We start from the raw sequence: 16720 nt of genomic DNA, 5'->3' as shown, positions 1-16720 counted from the left end.
GCATCATATTGTCCCACTCTCTCCCTCCCCTCTCATACCTTCAGATAAAGCATGAACTTTGCCTCTAAATTTGATTTAGCTAAAAAGGAAAACAAAGCAGCTCCATAGTAGTGGCAATCAATCCTTATCACTACAAAACAATATCAACCTCTTATTCCAGAAAATTTCTGTCTCTGGAGCCAGTATTTATCATACCCAATTTAGTTATTGAAGTGTCTAAATCAGAAACCTAGGCTCCATCTTTTGTCCATGGAAAGAGAGAGAGAGAGAGAGAAAGTGGCAGAGCAGCCAGAGCTGGAGGAGGTGACGTGTCCCGCCTGAGGCCGGTGGCAGAGCTGGGAGCAGACCCTGGCCGGGTGCCCCGGTGATGGGCTCGCAGCACTGTGCCGAGTGCCAGGACACACAGCCTCCCCGCAAGAGCCATGACTGACCTAACAGTCATCTCGGTCCGTTTGCTCTTCGGGGTGCTCAAGGAGTCTGACAGAATGTATATGTACAATGCTGTATGTATTACCAGCCTGCTTGCCTGCTCATGTTTCTCACCTATTCCCAAACCCCAGGGAAAGCCAGTGCTCCAAAGCATTCCTGAGACGGAGTAAGAGGCTGCAAAAACAAGCACTGCCAAGGAATCTTCTGATTGTGTATAAAGGTCAGGCAAAGGCACTTCCTGTATTTTTGCAGACACATGGTGGTCCTGAGAGATAGCTTGATATTTCTGCCGATTTGATAAACCCTTAGAAATACATAACTGCACAAGTACACCATTTCCTTCCTCCGCGCACAACCGTTTGTTGCTAAGGTTCTGGTACAATAGCTTCCACTGGCTTGATTAGCGAGCCTGCGCTCTGAAAAAGAGCGATGTTAGTGTGTTCAACCACCGCAGAGCTGTTCCTTTTGTGTATTTAACCGCAGTCGCTCAATTTAGTCATAAGAGTGAGTGTTTTGTTGCTTATCTCTATTGTTTTTCACTTTAGCATTATCCAGATTCATTCTGGCTATGCATTATCAATAGAAATATCAAGTATTTTCTTTTAATACAGTGTGCCTGCCCGGTTGCCAGTAATAGGAAAATCTGAAGGCTGAGATTGCACAAAAACATCTAAAGGCAGAATATGAAGGTTATCAGAGTGCAAAGATGTCTTTGATAGCAAAATTTGACCAGCAGGATCCTTGGTGAAAAAAAGACTTTGGAAAACAACCAACAATTTAAGAAGCATCTGTTTCTGGCTGTCCAACTTGCAACATCTCAGAGGAGCCCAGACTGAGATGGAAGGTGATCAGCGGCATCCACAGCTCAGGTCCTTTCTGCCTCCTTTTGTCCTTCTCTTCAGGGTACTTGCTGATATTAACCTTTGCTAGTCTGTGCTAATATTTAGCTTTAGATAGAGTTTGCTGCCCACTGCAGGCTGCATTTCTGTGGAATAAAGAGGTCTCATAACAGTATGCCAGGCACCTCAGACTGGCGAGGGACTTTGCAGGCACCTTTAGCCTTTTCGTAAGATCTTAATAATTTACAGTCCTCGGGTAAAGAACAAGTAATAACATACAAATCGGAGTAGCCCATTTGTAACCCCCAATATCAGCCTAACTTTGTCATGTTGGAAGCTCTGGGGGTGATAACTGGGGGATTTCCAGCTTCTGGGACACACTGCAAGAAAATAAACAAGGAACTTGACAGTACTAATGCTACTTTTTGCTTTTCCCAGGAGGACAAGGCAGATGAGATTCAAGTATTTCAGGCTTTAATCAGAAAGTTTACCAAACAGATGGTTGGGATCACATGGTCGTGAGCTGTGAGTCAACAGGGATAGCAGAACATCTTCTCTGCTGCGAAGTTCAGAATTCAGACCTCATCAGGAAACCCAGCTCCCATTGAAATCAGTGGTAATTTAGCTATTTATTTCTAGCGATCTAGTATTCACCCAGTACTTCTGTTCTGCTCCCTAACTCCAAAAACACTGAATGGGTTCTAGCTTAAATACGCCGAACTAGAATTAGCTTTACATTTCACCTTCTGTAAGTAGATATTGCAACTTGTATATTAAGTAGAATCAGAGTTCCAGCTCCTTTAGCTGGGACCTTTGTGATGTTTTTCCCTATTTGAGATGTTCCTGCCTCAGTCTCTGTCTGTCAGAGAGGGGGAGAACAAGAAGATATTCTTGCTGCTTAACTACAGACAACAGGTTTAGAACCTGCTTTTAACCATATTTTGAAGAGGGCTTTTTATCCCCACTACGGCTTAAAGCCTAGAGGATGGAGCTCCCAACTTAAACACTCGTTAGGTGCCTTAAATGAGGAGATGCCAAATCCTTCTAGTGTCAAGCATCTGAGATTACTCCTGTCTATAATCCTCGCATGCCAGAACCCATCCTCTGTGTACACAAGTGGCTTACTGCTTTCATATACCTAAGACTTGTATTTCAACCCTGAGGATGAATTTCCAAACAACTCCAGATTTCCAACACGCACCTAATACTATTGCAAGGGAGAGGGATTTCCCCGTGCTGAGCCCTTCCCGTTAGTAAAGAGAAGGAAGTATTTCTCATACCACTGCCCAACAAGCATGCTCCAGTCCAACGAGACGTTAAATACGTGGGAAATTTGCCATAGGTTCTGTTGGTGTGAATATTTGATGTGAAGCTGGACTTGTCTGGCAATATTTCATACTCATGCTTACCATCCACAATGACAGTAAACGACCATGCCTGGAGTTTTGAATTAAGAGCACTGATGAACCCAGCTGCTGTTTCCCACCCCTACTATCAAGAAAAGAGCCATTGGTCTGTAAATTCTGGGTTAAAGGAGCCAGCTTTACTTTATTATACTACTCCAATAATAGATTTTTTTTTACAGGCTGCTTTGCTGTGCTGATACAGTATTTTTAATGACCTCTGTGAAATTAGTTTGTTAGACTTCAGCCCGCTTCCTAACAAACTGGGTTCTCCCACATCAAACTGAGTGTTGCTGCATTTGGTGTTAATTAGAGCTGTAGTCTAGAGGCATGTCGGGGGCTGGGGTTTATAAATTCACTTCAAAGACCCTATTTGTATACTTTTGCACAATACCTAGCGAAACATATATATTATGATTTTCATCTGTAAAAGCAAAACTCATTGCAAATAAAGCTCAAGAGTTTGCTATTGTATTAGAAAAGAATTAAGAGACCTCTGACTAAGGTCATGGACAGAATGACATGTAACATGTACTTGAGCTTGTGTGTTATGATTTTTTCATCTACGGATGCAGAAATCCCTGCATGCAAAGCTCAGATGCTTCCATTTTATCAGAGGAGAGTTAGGGATCCTTGGCAAAATTCAGGTCTTCAGGCTACAAGAGTAGCAAACAGACCCCGAACCCAAGCCCACTAAAAAAAAAAAGAAGAAAGAAAAGCCGTTTGGAGGCCAGCGCCGCCAGGTCCCCCCATCAGCGGTGCAGCCGGGCGGTGGGGAGGGAGCGGGGCTCGCTGCGGGCAGGTGTGGTACTGGTGGCCCGCACTGGTTGCAGCTGGGCAACCACCTCGGCCGGCATAAAGAGCTGCAGCAAAGAAGCAGGGAGGGCGTGGGGCAGGGGAGGTTTTCTCGGCAGGGAGGACCTGGCTGCTCCTCGCCTAGGAGCAGGCAGCAAGGGGTGAAGATCCCGATTTCTTGTTTTTAAGCTGCAGTTGCTACAGGAGGAGGCACGGCCCAGGGTCTGTGGCGGTTTGATGCGCAGCGATCTCAGCACAAGACCTTGCTTCTTCCTTTCCAGGAACTGCTGCAAACTTGTTGTTTGCTTTGGCTCTTCCTTTACTTTCTGCCTCCCGGAGCTGTAAAGTCTGCTGCTGGATCTCCTTCACCTCCCCGGCGAAGGGGTCTCCCTGCAGCAGCCCACGGGTGCGGTGCGCCCCTCCGGCCCCCACGGGAGCACGAGGTGGGTTCGCCACGCGTGTCCCTGCTGCTGCTGCGGGCAGGTGGCACCCACAGCAGCCTGACACCCCCACCCCCACCCCCCCCACATTTAGGCTCTCCACCCCCCTCGAGCGAATACACCGCAGCGTGAAGTTAAAACGATTGAGAGTTTTTCTCTTTCTGTTGAGGGTCGGTGCTGCTGGGGGGGGGGCGTTGTTAAACCTTTCCCTAAAGCTCCGTGGCTGGAAGCGCGGGGCTGCTGGAGCCGCCCGGCAGCCCCCCTCCCCTCCCCCGCGGCGGGGCCGCCGGCTCCTCGGGCACGGGGGTCCCGGCACCCCCGACCGTGCTGTCGCCCCCGAGGCGCACCTGCCGCGGGGTTCCCGGCCCCCGCCGCCCCCAGCACCGTGCCGGGGGTGGCTGGTCCCTTCGGGGGTCCCTCCCCCGAGCCGAGGGGGTCGCGCCCCGGCCGCCACCCGCGGTGGTTCTGCGGCGTGGGGCGCGCTGGATGCGCTGGGCCTGTGTGGAAACCGCACAAGGCGGGGGGAGGGGGGGCTGCGGGGCTGCCCTCGCGGTGTTCGGAGGCAGCCCCGTGGGGATTACCGGGCTGAGCATCCTCTGGTGGTGGTCGCCAAGCTCCTGGCACGGGAGCACAAAGGGACGTAGTTTGGGCTCCTCGATGCTATGGAGCGATATAAGGGCTTTACAAACACCGCGGCGGTGGCTCCTTTGCGTGCCTTTCTGCAGGCTCTGCAATGTGCCAGGAACGTTCCCAGGCCAGAGGGGGGGCTCAGCAGAACAGGCGCTTTTGGCCACTGTTGCGAAACTAACGCGGAGCTGGAAGTCAAAGCTTTCCCGAGGTGGCCCGTGGTGTTGCTTTTTTAACAGCTTGGGGAAACTGAGGCTCAAAGCAGGGAGCAGTGACTTGCCTGAAGTTACAGTACAGGAATAAGGAACTGCCTAGCAATTCCTTGCCTGAGGAATATAGGTCTCCCCAGACCCAGCCTCACTGTTACAACCCCCCCCACACACACTGCAGACTGTTAAGGGCGCTTTTAGATGCCACTGCAGACACGATGTTTACGGCCCCCAGCCCTCCACTTACACATCACCTCTGAATTCATTGCAGTGAATTAAGTCTCCCGACACTTCTGTGAAGTGGCTAAATATATCCAGCTCGCAGAGGCTCATGCCAAAACCAAGTCACTAAATGCATTAAACTTTGTGTAATAAAATAAGGAACAGTCCCAATAAATTCTTGCTTTGCTCTTTCAAGATTGCCACGGTTCGCGCTGTGAAGCTTGCTGCGCTGCCAATGCGAAGTTCAGGGTTGCTGCTTACGCGGAGGCCGGAGCGGTTGATCTGGAGGTAAGGGATGCCATCCAGCGGCAGCAAGGCAGAAGGCAGGTAGGGGATCGCTCGATCTCTCTGAGATCTCTCTGAGATCCTAGCCTGCCTCTGTGGTGGGTTGGCGTAACCAGAATAACGCGGTAACTTTTGTCTCTGAAGAGCTCGCTTGGGATGTGGTCACCCCGGAGAGCAAGGGCTTCAATTCTTTCCACGCTTAAATCTGGCTAGAGGCGTGCAAATCGAGACACGAAGTGAAATTGCCTCATTTCCAGCCTCCCCTTCCTTGTCGATCTCCCTGAAACAGGGAGAATTTATGTCCGTCTTGCGCAGCAGTGTGTTTGTTAAAGTCATAAGCTTTCCCCAGGCAGATGCTTCCACCACAGGAATGTCAGCTTGGCCTCAGGAAACAAATATTGTGTATTCTAGCAGCACGGAGAGAGGGCTTCAGCTTCCCTCACTCTTGTTGCAGTGGCGTCATCACAGGGTTATGTTTTTAGGTTATGTTTTTAGGGCTGCTGCTGGTGGTGTCATGGAGGTTCTCCAGGCTGCAGCAAGAAGCTGTAGGCACAGATTCACCAAGGGGTTTAGGAACTTGCTCAGCTTCCCCTGCCCCTGCCGCAGCGGGGACTCTGCTCACATTCCTTGTGTTGTGCTGTGGTTTCTCCCTACTTGTGTGGGGAACAGGAACCGGGCCAGCACCATGACAGTTCAAGGCGGGGGTGAATTGAAGGGGGCAAAATAAAAGGGAAGTCTAACCACATCAGTTTGCTGCCTGGGGAGAGAGAAGAGGATGTGACACCTCAGCTGCTCTTGCTTTGTGTTAGGGCTTTGCACACTGCTGACTTGTTTATGGGTGAGTAGTTGAGTTTACAAGGGAATGTGTACACGCAGAAGTTATCCAGGCAGTTGCTGTGAGCTAGTTAGCAGTGGTCTGCCACATTCCAACAACACAAGTCAGTATGAGTATCTAAACAGTTTGCCAGGGTTTGGTTTTTTTCTTACTGTTATTTAGGGGTCTCTTTTCACCCGTTACTACCAAAGAGTGTGTGGAGAACAGCTAACTAGCACATGTCAGTTTACTAAAAGCAGTTATTTTAATTCATGGCCCTTTCTCCAGCAGTCAGCAGGATGCCTTATTCATTTGCCAGCAGGAGGGTAAAACTATTTCAAAATGATTGAAATATTATGCACAGCTTGAACGAATGTTTAAAATAAATACAGTAGAAGAAACATGTTGTTTGTGAAATGAGAGGATAAATTAAGTTTAGTGCAGACACGTTATTCCCAAGCCTAGCTGGCTGGCTAACACTTTCACAGCTAAGTCCTTTAGGCCTTCATTCAGCAATAAGTACATGGGCTGATTTCTTGTCCTGAAGAGACATGACTTCCTCTTCAGTCCTTTGCTTTATGTTGACTGGGCTGTTGGTCTCCACAGCATGTTCCACTTTGTGGAGGGGACTACTTGTTGTTGTGACAGTATGGGCAGCCTGCAGGCTGGATGGACAGGGAAGGAGAAGAGAATCATAAGGCTCGAGTGGAGTTATATGGGGATGTAAAAATGAAACTATGTCACGGGTAAAGAAACCAGTCTCGTTTTCCAGTATCAGGTCTGTGGTTCCCTCCAGTCACTTCTGCTCAGCAAGATTAAATTTATTTTCATCCTTTTAACTGAACTTTCTTTTAATGGCAGTAGGGGTGACAGCCCCCAAAATAGATTTCCTATGGAGTCTGTCCTGAGTGGCACAGTGTGCAGCGTGTCTCCCGATAACCCTTTTTCCCTGCCCTGGGCCTTTATCTCTCTGGTGACAAACAGCCCTCTCTGGACAGAAAGAGGAAATTCCACTCATTGTTCTCCTGCTGCTGGGCTCTGACTACAGTGCTCTATCTCCTGCTTGCTGCATGGCTGGCAGGCACTTCCTGAAGTGACAATCAGCAGGGGAGGAGGGTTTCAGCCTGAGATTCCCATTTAGGTCCCAGTATGATCCCCCTCTAAGCTTGATAGCTCAGCCATGGCCCTGTCAACTTTGGATATGTCCCTCTCGTATCTTCTTTGCTTGTGGAGTAGCCAGTCCCCACGCTGTAGCACCAAAACATGCAAAGGAACAGTCACCCTTCACTTAGTGCAGGCAGCACAGCTCGCTTTTAGAGGCAGGTGTAGCTGCCAGCATCGTGTGAACAACAGGTGATCATCCTTGCAGTGAGGTCCAGTATCTTCTCTTTGAGTTGTGGTAGTGCTTACTACTTCTAGGCATGGCATAACACCTCCTCACACTTGTGCTGCAGAGGCATGAGGTAAAAAGTTAAAAAGCTGTGTCACGAAGCACCTGGAGGTTTAGGATTTTGAGATGGCTTTCCAAGAGCAGTGCCTGAAAGTGTGTTGTTTAGGGGCCCTTTAAACTTTAGAGGATATACATCAGCTCTTGGACAGACACTGAAGTATCCCAAACCGCCTTAAAGAAAAGAAAAAGATTAAAGCTTAAAGATTTTTTTTAAAAAAAATAGGAATTTTTCCAGTCTCCTCATTGCATAGCTGGGTTTGACCTTTTAAATGGATTTCCTATTGACCTGCTTTTTTTGTACAGTGAAGACGATCTTTCTACTTCTATTGTGTATTTAGTGCATCTCTTCTCCCAGGAGTAAGAAGTATAACTTGTAAGCTTAAAATACAGACAGTGCTGCTTTCTAGGGAAATTACACACAGGGCAACTGTACAGGAAGCCTATAAAGGAAATGTAGCAGCAACTATGAAAGGAAGGACTGAGCAGCAGAGTAGTCTTTTGGTTCAGAAAACCTGGGACTCTTGAGCCTTCATTTCACTTCCCCACTCCCTCCTAGATTTCTGTGGATGGCCACTAATCACTCGCTGTTGGTGCTTTGGTGTGCCGTTCAGCGCCGGGCACAAAACAACTGTCCTCCCAAGCAGACAATTTGTGATGCTCTAGTGGCTGGAGAGGATCAGATGCTCTGGTGATTGGGACCATAAAAATATTTTTACAGTTGACAATTTTAATTTGTCAAGGTTGCAGAAATAGTACACTTAAAATATTGGGTAATATCTGTGAATTACCGTGAAGGTTTCGGCTGGCGGTTCTAGCGTTCCACGGTTCTGGCCATCGTTCAGCCATTTTTACTAATACTGATGTGTGATGAGAACAGAACTTTCTGTGCTGACCTTTCCAACTAGAAGTGAAGAAGGGTGTAACGGTGGTGCATTGACGGGAGGAAAAGATTGAGGCAGTTGAGAACTGGCTTTTAAAGTGCTTTAGTGACATAATTGTTCATAACATTGTTCTCTGTACAGTGTAAGTACTTTATGTCCCGTGTTACAGATGGCAAATCTGAGATACATACTAAAGTGATTTGTTCTGAACCAGCGAAGGGGTTGATACTACACTGGGACTGAGACCTGAACATTCTTGGTTCCCAGAGTTTGGTTTCCATACTCAAACTATGTTCATTTGCAAAATAACATTGTTTTTCATCATTTGACCAGCTTAATTCTACTCTTCTTTTAAAACCAGTCCAGCAGCTTTTAAAAAGATGCTTCCATTTTGCCACAGTGTTGAAAATAGATGAGCTGAATTACACCACTAGGAAGAGTTCCAAAAAACCTCTCTCTTTGGACTGCCACTTGAACTCTCAGCAAAAGAGCTGTTTGGGAGGAAAAAAGGCTGTGAGGAAGCAGAAAGTCACCAAAAAATTATTGAAGCTTCTTGTTGCATTTGAAACTTAAATGACAACAATCATACCCGGAAAATGTCCACCACTACTCAGCTACCACTGAGCAGAACTTGTTTCCTGTAGGGATGCACATTTTGCTGGGGTGAGATGAACGGTTTGGAACTAAATCTCAAGCCTGCTCTTGGTGGGAGGCTCCTGTGCTGTGTTTTTAATTTAACAAGACCTTCATGCTTTAAAGGAAAAGGTAATATGTGTTTGCGTTGTGGATTTTTTTGAAGGATACATCTAGAGCTGGGAAATTCCTCTCTTCTCCCAGTGGATTGCTTTTCTGCCCAGTGTGAAGCAGTTTGTTCTTCATCTTCCCACAGTGGCTTACCTTTCTGGACAGTTGTCTTCAGATGTTACCTCATTTCACAGGTAGCCAGCTCCTGGGGAAGTGGAAAGAAGAGTATCTGAAGGGTGAGACAGTTAGGAATAAGCTGCAAAATTCCTCTTCTCCCATAGTGGGGGTCTGCTTCTCCTTGTTTTTTCACTTTCCATTTCCATTTGGCTGTTTTTCCCTGAAAGGAATCAAAGGCTTTCACAGGTTAAAGTCATATTTTACAGAGTTCTAGATGCAGCAGGATGGCCCAAGCTTTGTCTTGTCTAGCTTCCTAAGCATGTACCATCCCTTAATGCTCCATTTCTGTAGATATACCAGCTCAAAGAAAGAAGGAATTGTTTCAAAGTGTTCAAAAGTGCTCAAGTGTTCCAGAGCCAGAGAGTCCACTTTCAGAGGTGACTTTGGCAACCCGCAACCGGAAATGTACCTTTTTTTTTTTTTTTTTTTACATTTTTGGCTCCCAAGTCCCTCAGGTTTCTTTAGCTTTGCCTTCTATCTCCCCTTTTCGTGTTCTTACTGCAACAGCTGTGTACCTTTAACATACCCAAAAGCTCCTCTCCATCTTTTCAGGCTTTTTAACAGACTTGCACGCCTCTGGGAATTTAAGTGAGTTGGACATTCCAACGTAGCAGCTTCATAAAATGTCCCATAGGTATAAAAATATAAATTCTATGAAATATATATAGTGGAGTTAAATAGTGTTCTGGAGATCACCGGTATTCTGTTCCTCTTTGATTCGAGGCTTTTGAGAAGAGAAATGCTGTTTTAGAGTAAAACCAAACTCGTTTCTTTTTTGTTTTACTAAGTTATTAATCCTCTCAAGATTGAATTCATTATGAAAAAAGATTCAGTCCCATGTATATCTGGAACTACATTTTTGTGTCACTGGTTTCACTAACTTCTGACAAGACAAACCCAGGATTGTCATAACCTTTCTTCTCTTTGGCTTTAGTTTCTTTCTCATTGTAGAGACAGAAGGCACAGTGGGGAGTCTCCACAGCCACTGTCTTGCTGAAGTTCTGGAAGTCCACTCTGTATTTCCCTTCTTTGGTCTTGGACACAATGGGAGCAAAGCGATAACCCCAGAGCACCTCTTCTGGGATGTAGGATGTCCTCACTTGACAGGTAGCGCTAGTGGCTTCAACAGTGCCATCTAAAAACACCACCAGTTCAAAATCTTGCTGCAGAATGGTTTCTGCTGCCATGTGGAAGAACGGGCTGTTCTTATCTATGATATGATAAATAGTTAGTGGGGAAATGAAAAAGAGATTCTCGTTGCCAGCATCAACTACAAATTCTATGTTGACCTGGTCCAAAATGATTGTCTCTCCTTCTGGGGTGATGGTGGTCTTCAGCAGTTTTCCGTAGATGTGACTCCCAATCAGCAGACTCTTCCTGAGGTTTGCCACCCGAATAAGGAGGCAGAGCTTCCCACCACGTTTGCTGATGACAGCATTCTTGCTGAAGGTGATGGTCTTAGCCCGGTTTTTGGACCTTGATATCTTGGCCAAGATGGCACCACACATAAAAGAATTGATGATTACTCCTAGGATGGACTGGAAGATGAGCAGGAAAATGGCAGTGGCACATTGTTCTGTGACACATCTGAAGCCATAACCGATGGTGACCTGGGTCTCCAAGGAGAACAGGAAAGCTGAAGTCAGGCCATTGATATTCTCAACACAGGGGGTGTGATTTATGGAAGGATTGAATTCTGGAAGATCTTTGTGTATGTATGCCACGACATACCAGAGGAGACCAAATAGAAACCAGCTGCCCAAAAACGCTGAAATGAAGATAGTCATTTTGTATCTCCATCTGAGATCCAGGATAGTTGTCCATATATCAATCAAAAAGACAAACCTTGACTGTTCTACATTGCCAAACTCTATGTTACACCTTCCATCTTTAGAGACAAGCCTTGCTCTTCGCCGGCTGCGTTCTCTGATGTGGCTGGTAAAGCGTTTCCGGAGGTAGTTGAACATTCCCTCTGCTGACAGTGTTCTGGAGAGTAAGAAATAATAAACGTTATTTTTGTTTATAGCTGCAGGCAGGGAGTAGGTTCTGATGAAATCTCAAGACACTTGTTTAGGAAAAAGTTATATAATTTGCATATTTTCCTTCAGCTGGTGGGGAAAAGTTCCAGCAAGTATATGAGGAAACTAACAGTTTCTTGCCTTAGGAGCATTCCAGCAAAAAAACAATCATTTTGGCTTGCTCAGTAAACTTTGAATCAGTCAGCTGTTAATGTTGTTCTCCGCTTAGCTGAATAAGTCGAGGCATGGAGAAGCAGGTAACTTCATCGTGGACGTATGGTGGGAAAAGTGGTGGGGAGTGGCTGGGGTTTGAGCAGATCTTTCTGCCGTTTAGACGATGAAGTGGGGCCTGTCTATGCAAACGTGTGTGTGCATCGGCATTAGGATACCCTGGATGTGATTGGGATAGTGAATTTTGGAAGAAATGAGAAGATGTGGAAGGCATAATTAAGCCAGATATGCAGTTATTTTTAGCATAGTTATAGGCTGGGTTTGAAGGTGTGGATTTTAAACTCTGGCATCAGAAAAGCATCTCAAATAGAACTTTTAGGTGAGAATAAAAGAAAAGATTACACTTCAGCAGCAACAGAATATGGGTGTTTACTCGCCACAAAGGTAATGCTAAGACTAAAAGATCAGATTCAGAAATTCATTATTAAGGGGAAGTGTAGCTCTGCATCCGCATTAATTTTGTCCTTTATGATTGACCATGTTAGTGAGACCCAGGGAATAAGACTCATTGATGGAGAAAATTCTACAGATGTGTTCAGACTGGAATTTGGATCAACCTACATTTGGAAAATTCCCAGTTTTGGAGTTATTCAGACATGCAGACATGGGGAGAGGATGATCTACTGTAGAGTCAGAGACTGCCTGCTATGTTCGCTGACAGATCTAGGGTCTGATTTTGACCCCAAACTTAGGAGTGTTCTTAGAAATAATTGATTTCAGAGTTGATCACCCTTCAAGCATAAAATGTGTTTCGCTGCCAGAGAGAATGTGTTAGATTAGTGCACAGTGCTAACCTGCTCTGGAAGTGTACCCATGTGTGCCTATTTATTTAGCCTTCATTAAGCAAAATTATTCTCATGTAGCCAAATTTAACTGTGTACTGTAATCACATTTCTTGGGGGCAAAATGCTACTGCTTAAAAACAGCTGAAATAAATTAAGAATTTGAGGGGAAAACATTCTCACTGCTGACTTGCACAAAGGATGTTCTGAATATACTGTGTCTCTAAGGACGTGGCGTCCCAGCCGCACAGAATCCTGAATGTTCTAGGGAATGCAGCTGCTGTGGGGTGATGTTTTCTTTCGAAGGGCCTGGGCTTGAAGGGTGCACCTCAGATCAGGAGACTCTGGGGGCTTTGTAACTGTTGGCTACTGTTACTTTACTGCTGCATTGCTCTTCCCAATAGAAGGCAACACTAAAACAACCCTTGGGAATGATCTTTTTTTTTTTTTTTTTTTTTTTTTAATAAGCAAGCTAAAGATGCTACAACACTTACCTGAAACTCTGCATCATATCACTGTCCTACCCAGGCTTCCTTTTTCAGCTAGGAGCAAAATGCTTAGGCTTAAACTTTTGTCATTTAGACGGCCCAAATGTTGCTTCATTTCAGGGGTTAATAACGTGCTTAAACACCTGTAGCAAGAGTTTAGCTCCCTTAAACCCTAATTTCATCTATCGAAAATGGGGATAATCCATAGGCATGTAATGGATTAGATACACTGATGTGAGTTAGCGTGAAATTAGTCTCCCGTAACTTCAGCCATTTAAATGTTAGACAATTGCCTATGCTAGTTGTACAGCTGACTCCTAATTGGCAGTAAGGGAAGCATATGCACCTCTGAGGGTCCCCTTGTCTTGTCATCACAGTTGTTTTATGCAGGAAAGAAATGCTGTTTGGCGACGTCTCTTTCCTTTGCTCTATAGGCGTCTAGATTAACTTAGAGAAGCTGCCTAATGTTTTAGTTGGCTAAAGCAGAAATCCTTTCATTAGACATAGTTACAGGGGCCAGAGAATGCCTTTAGATATGATAATCAGTAGCAAAGGGAAAACATTAAATTATCAATGATGGAGTCGAAGTACAAATTAATTACATTTTGTAAAGTCAGAAATTGATTCTATTATTTGATGTCCTTGTTTATATCAACAGCCCTGAGAATTAATTTGTTTCCATGTCTCATACAGTTGCCTTCTTTCTGCGCCTAGACTGAAATCACCTTTCTCCTCTGCTCATTAAAACTAGGGTGAAAAAAATGAAGGTCACTTTTTGTTGTAATGTAGCTTTTCACTGTTTTAAATTTTGCTGTTGAATTCATTGGTTGCAAATGTAGCTGACAAAAGTTAAACTTTAAGCACATATCTGAGGAAGGGCGGGAATGAGGTCACTTTCTAAACAATCCGCAAGTTTTATTTTCCTGACGCACTTTTAATATGTTCATGTTAATGCATACTTTGAGTGGGAATAAAATATTCCTGTGCAATGCACTATTCAAAGATTTCCAGTACTTAACTCCTAACCAAAAACACGCAGCTTCAGCTGTCATTGGCATTCATCTTGTCCTTTTCTGCAATAAATGTCTGCAGTGAACGTTGACTGTCATTGCCAGAATAGTGTGTGAAATGCTGGGATGCTTCACCTTGTCCACCATGAGCTGCACACGTATACTTTTGATATAGGTGAGCTACAGCAGATATGCTTCTAACCCTAGTGAGTAGATGTGAAGGGGAGAAATCTGAAGAAAAATTCTGGTTAGAAACCAGAAACTAGAAATCTACCCTTCTTCTCATGCTAGGGGCCGTCATAAATTGCTAACACAATTTCGGTAGGTCTGATTCAGCCTTTGCTGGGAACTTTTGGAAAATTGACCAAGGATCTGGACATACAATTCAACAAATAATAATCACAAAAGAGATGAAAGCAAGCTAAGCGTCATGGTCATCAGACTGGGAATGTGAAGATAGACCCCCAGCTTTACCATTCTTTTCCTGCCTCTTTAAATCTTACACGGCCTCTTCGGAGACTGTTTTACAAGCCCTGCCTAAGCTACCCCCAAGCAGATCAGAGGCAGAAGAATCACACCCTTCTTCAGGCAGGATGATAAAGGAATTCTCCCTTCACCAAACCTTTCTTGCTCCCACACGGAACTGAAGTGTGTTGATTTGCTTCAGCAGGAGAAAAGCTCCCTCCTGTATAAGCACGCCGTGAGTCTGCCACAGACAGTCTACAGCAGATTATATAAAGCGAGTTATATAATAACAGCATTTAGTAGTTTCAGTTTAAATCGGCAAAGGTAACCCAACTACGTCTTGGCTAATATTTACCAGGATATGTTTCCTGTTGGGCCCAAATAAATGCTGTATTGCTGTCTCTTGCATGTGAAATTCTCTGTTGCAGGAGTTAGCAAAGTTGCTGCTGTCCCCAGGCATAATATGTTTATAGAAGGTGCACTGCTTGTATTCTTAAACGAAGGGGCATTTACCAATAAAAGTACTCAATGAATAAAGATGACATGTCAAGGTTAGCTATGAAAACAAGGAGTTTCCACTTCCCTGTGATCACTGGAGTAAGCAGAAACTTTAAGATTTCCATTCTCAAATCCCTGATCTTTCCTAACTAATCCATCAGTCCCTCCACCCAGAACATTTGATAAATGCCCAGAAGGTTAGTTGTTAACAGATGCATTTCTACCTTTTCCTTTCTCTGCATTCCTGCAAGTAGGTAACAACAATCATTACAGTTCCTGGTTGCTACGTACCAGCTGGAGTTCCTCTGCTCACTCAGAAATGTCATTGAGTGGTTCTCTTTGCTCTGACTTGCTTTCAATTATTTTGTTTTGAAAAATTTTCAGTGTGGGGGGATAATGACCAGGCGCTTTAATTGTTCTTATGGGTAAGTCCTTTGTGCAACACTGTGTGTGGAGCACATTAATCCAGGGAAATGGCTTTAATCTCAGCCACGTGCAGCACTTGAGGAGATCAGTGAGTGAAGGAAGGAGAAGGTGTTTAACATTTGGTGGGGGCCTGACAAGAACAAAGTTCCATGACCTGCTATTTCACTGTTCTGATCTCCGTGGCTTCATACGTATTTCTTCCCTCGCAGCAATGGATGGATGAGCAAAATTGGTAGAAATGAATCATTAGGGGGAGACAGCATAAATGAAAAGCAGCCCACTGAACCCGCAGCTTTTGATAGAAGTACATCTTTGTTATGGATTCAGATGAAGTTCTAAGAAGCTTAGGTAGAAGAAAGAGGGATACAGAGTTAAAGGATTTAGGTTTTTTTCAGTCCTGTTCAAGTCTTTTCAAAACTCAGATCTTCTTTCAGTCCTTTTTGTGTTTTTCTTTGTGTTGAATTTTCTCTGAACAAAGTATGTGAAATATCCAATTCCTAATACCTTATAAAACCCTTTTTTATTAGAAAAGTGAACTATAACACTTAAGTCTCATGGTGTATTATCCACTGGCTGCTTTACTACCGAGCCCTCTGGAGAGTACAGCTCACTTGCCCTTCACTAGCTGCCCTGGGTAGAGCAGGAACGTGCCTGTTGTGATGGGATGACAGCTGCAGCATCCTGTCTCCCTGTCTTGCTGCTTATATCAAAATATCAGAACCAAGAACTGCCAAAGACAGCTAGCCCTCCGTTGAATCAATTGTAAGTATAGCAAGAATATAAGCTCACCTAAAGCAGTCAGTTAGCCCCGCAGGTAAAAAAGAATCTGATTTATACCACCATCCATGCCCACTTTCTTTCAGAGGGACATGTTAGCGAAGCGACCGGACCTGCTGGTACTGGCAAGCTTTCTTCTTGGACCTGGCAATGTCGTCACTGAGTGTTTATTCCTGATAGCAGGTCTGAGCATGGGACACAGTGGCTGTGCCTTCAAAGTGTTGACTAAAATGCTGGTTCCATGTGGGAAATATGATCCTTCAATCTAGCTCAGTATGCTGATCTCAGAATCGTCACAGCTCCCATCCAACTGACTATGTTTTACCTAAAGTCCAACTGGAAATTCTAGTGAATACACCAGAGAATCTTATCCCCTGCCTCTCCCTCTCTCTTGCTAAGTAGAATTACTGTAAGATGTTAAAGAGCTGCCCTTTTCCGTTGCAGTTTTTCAGCAGGAGAGGCAAAGGGGGACATACCTGCCTGTGGGTTGGGCATTAATTCATATTATCCACTGTGAATATGAAATCTCTTTGGAACAGATGTCCTTCAGATTGCTGTATGCACACAGGTATGTTCTAGCCAGCTTTATGCGAGTACTTAATGAAGAAGTCCTCTTCAGTGCCTAACTTTCCTCTTTAGATAGTGGGGAGTGAGGTCTTAGCCTTCTATCTTCTAATCTCAGTGAACCAGGATTGTCCCAGCCCACCCCG

General features: G+C 44.9%; 2 protein-coding genes across 4 annotated transcripts in view; one reads left to right on the top strand and one right to left on the bottom strand.

Annotated features, from left to right (window-relative positions):
• The first annotated feature begins 142 nt into the window (after nucleotides 1-142).
• Nucleotides 143-16720, top strand: part of KCNJ5 (potassium inwardly rectifying channel subfamily J member 5) — a 124524-nt gene continuing 107946 nt past the window's right edge. For all 3 annotated transcript variants that reach the window (XM_055728670.1, XM_055728667.1, XM_055728669.1), the window contains exons 1-3: nucleotides 143-1884; nucleotides 3748-3909; nucleotides 5161-5252. The gene's annotated coding sequence lies outside the window, so the exon portion shown is untranslated. The remainder of the gene's footprint in view (nucleotides 1885-3747; nucleotides 3910-5160; nucleotides 5253-16720) is intronic.
• On the bottom strand, nucleotides 8398-11282 carry KCNJ1 (potassium inwardly rectifying channel subfamily J member 1). Its single transcript, XM_005437610.3, has one exon. The coding sequence runs from the start codon at nucleotides 11280-11282 to the stop codon at nucleotides 10167-10169; it is 1116 nt and encodes a 371-aa protein (XP_005437667.1). The 3' UTR covers nucleotides 8398-10166.

The sequence above is a fragment of the Falco cherrug genome, chromosome 17, assembly GCF_023634085.1.
Source record: "Falco cherrug isolate bFalChe1 chromosome 17, bFalChe1.pri, whole genome shotgun sequence".
Lineage (NCBI taxonomy): Eukaryota > Metazoa > Chordata > Aves > Falconiformes > Falconidae > Falco > Falco cherrug.
The sequence above is the reverse complement of the archived record's forward strand: the minus strand, read 5'-3'. Positions and strand labels throughout refer to the sequence as shown.

What these genes read in the sequence shown, in the direction of transcription:
- KCNJ1 (XM_005437610.3), bottom strand. Translation starts at nt 11,282, where the DNA reads ATGTTCAACTACCTCCGGAAACGCTTTACCAGCCACATCAGAGAACGC.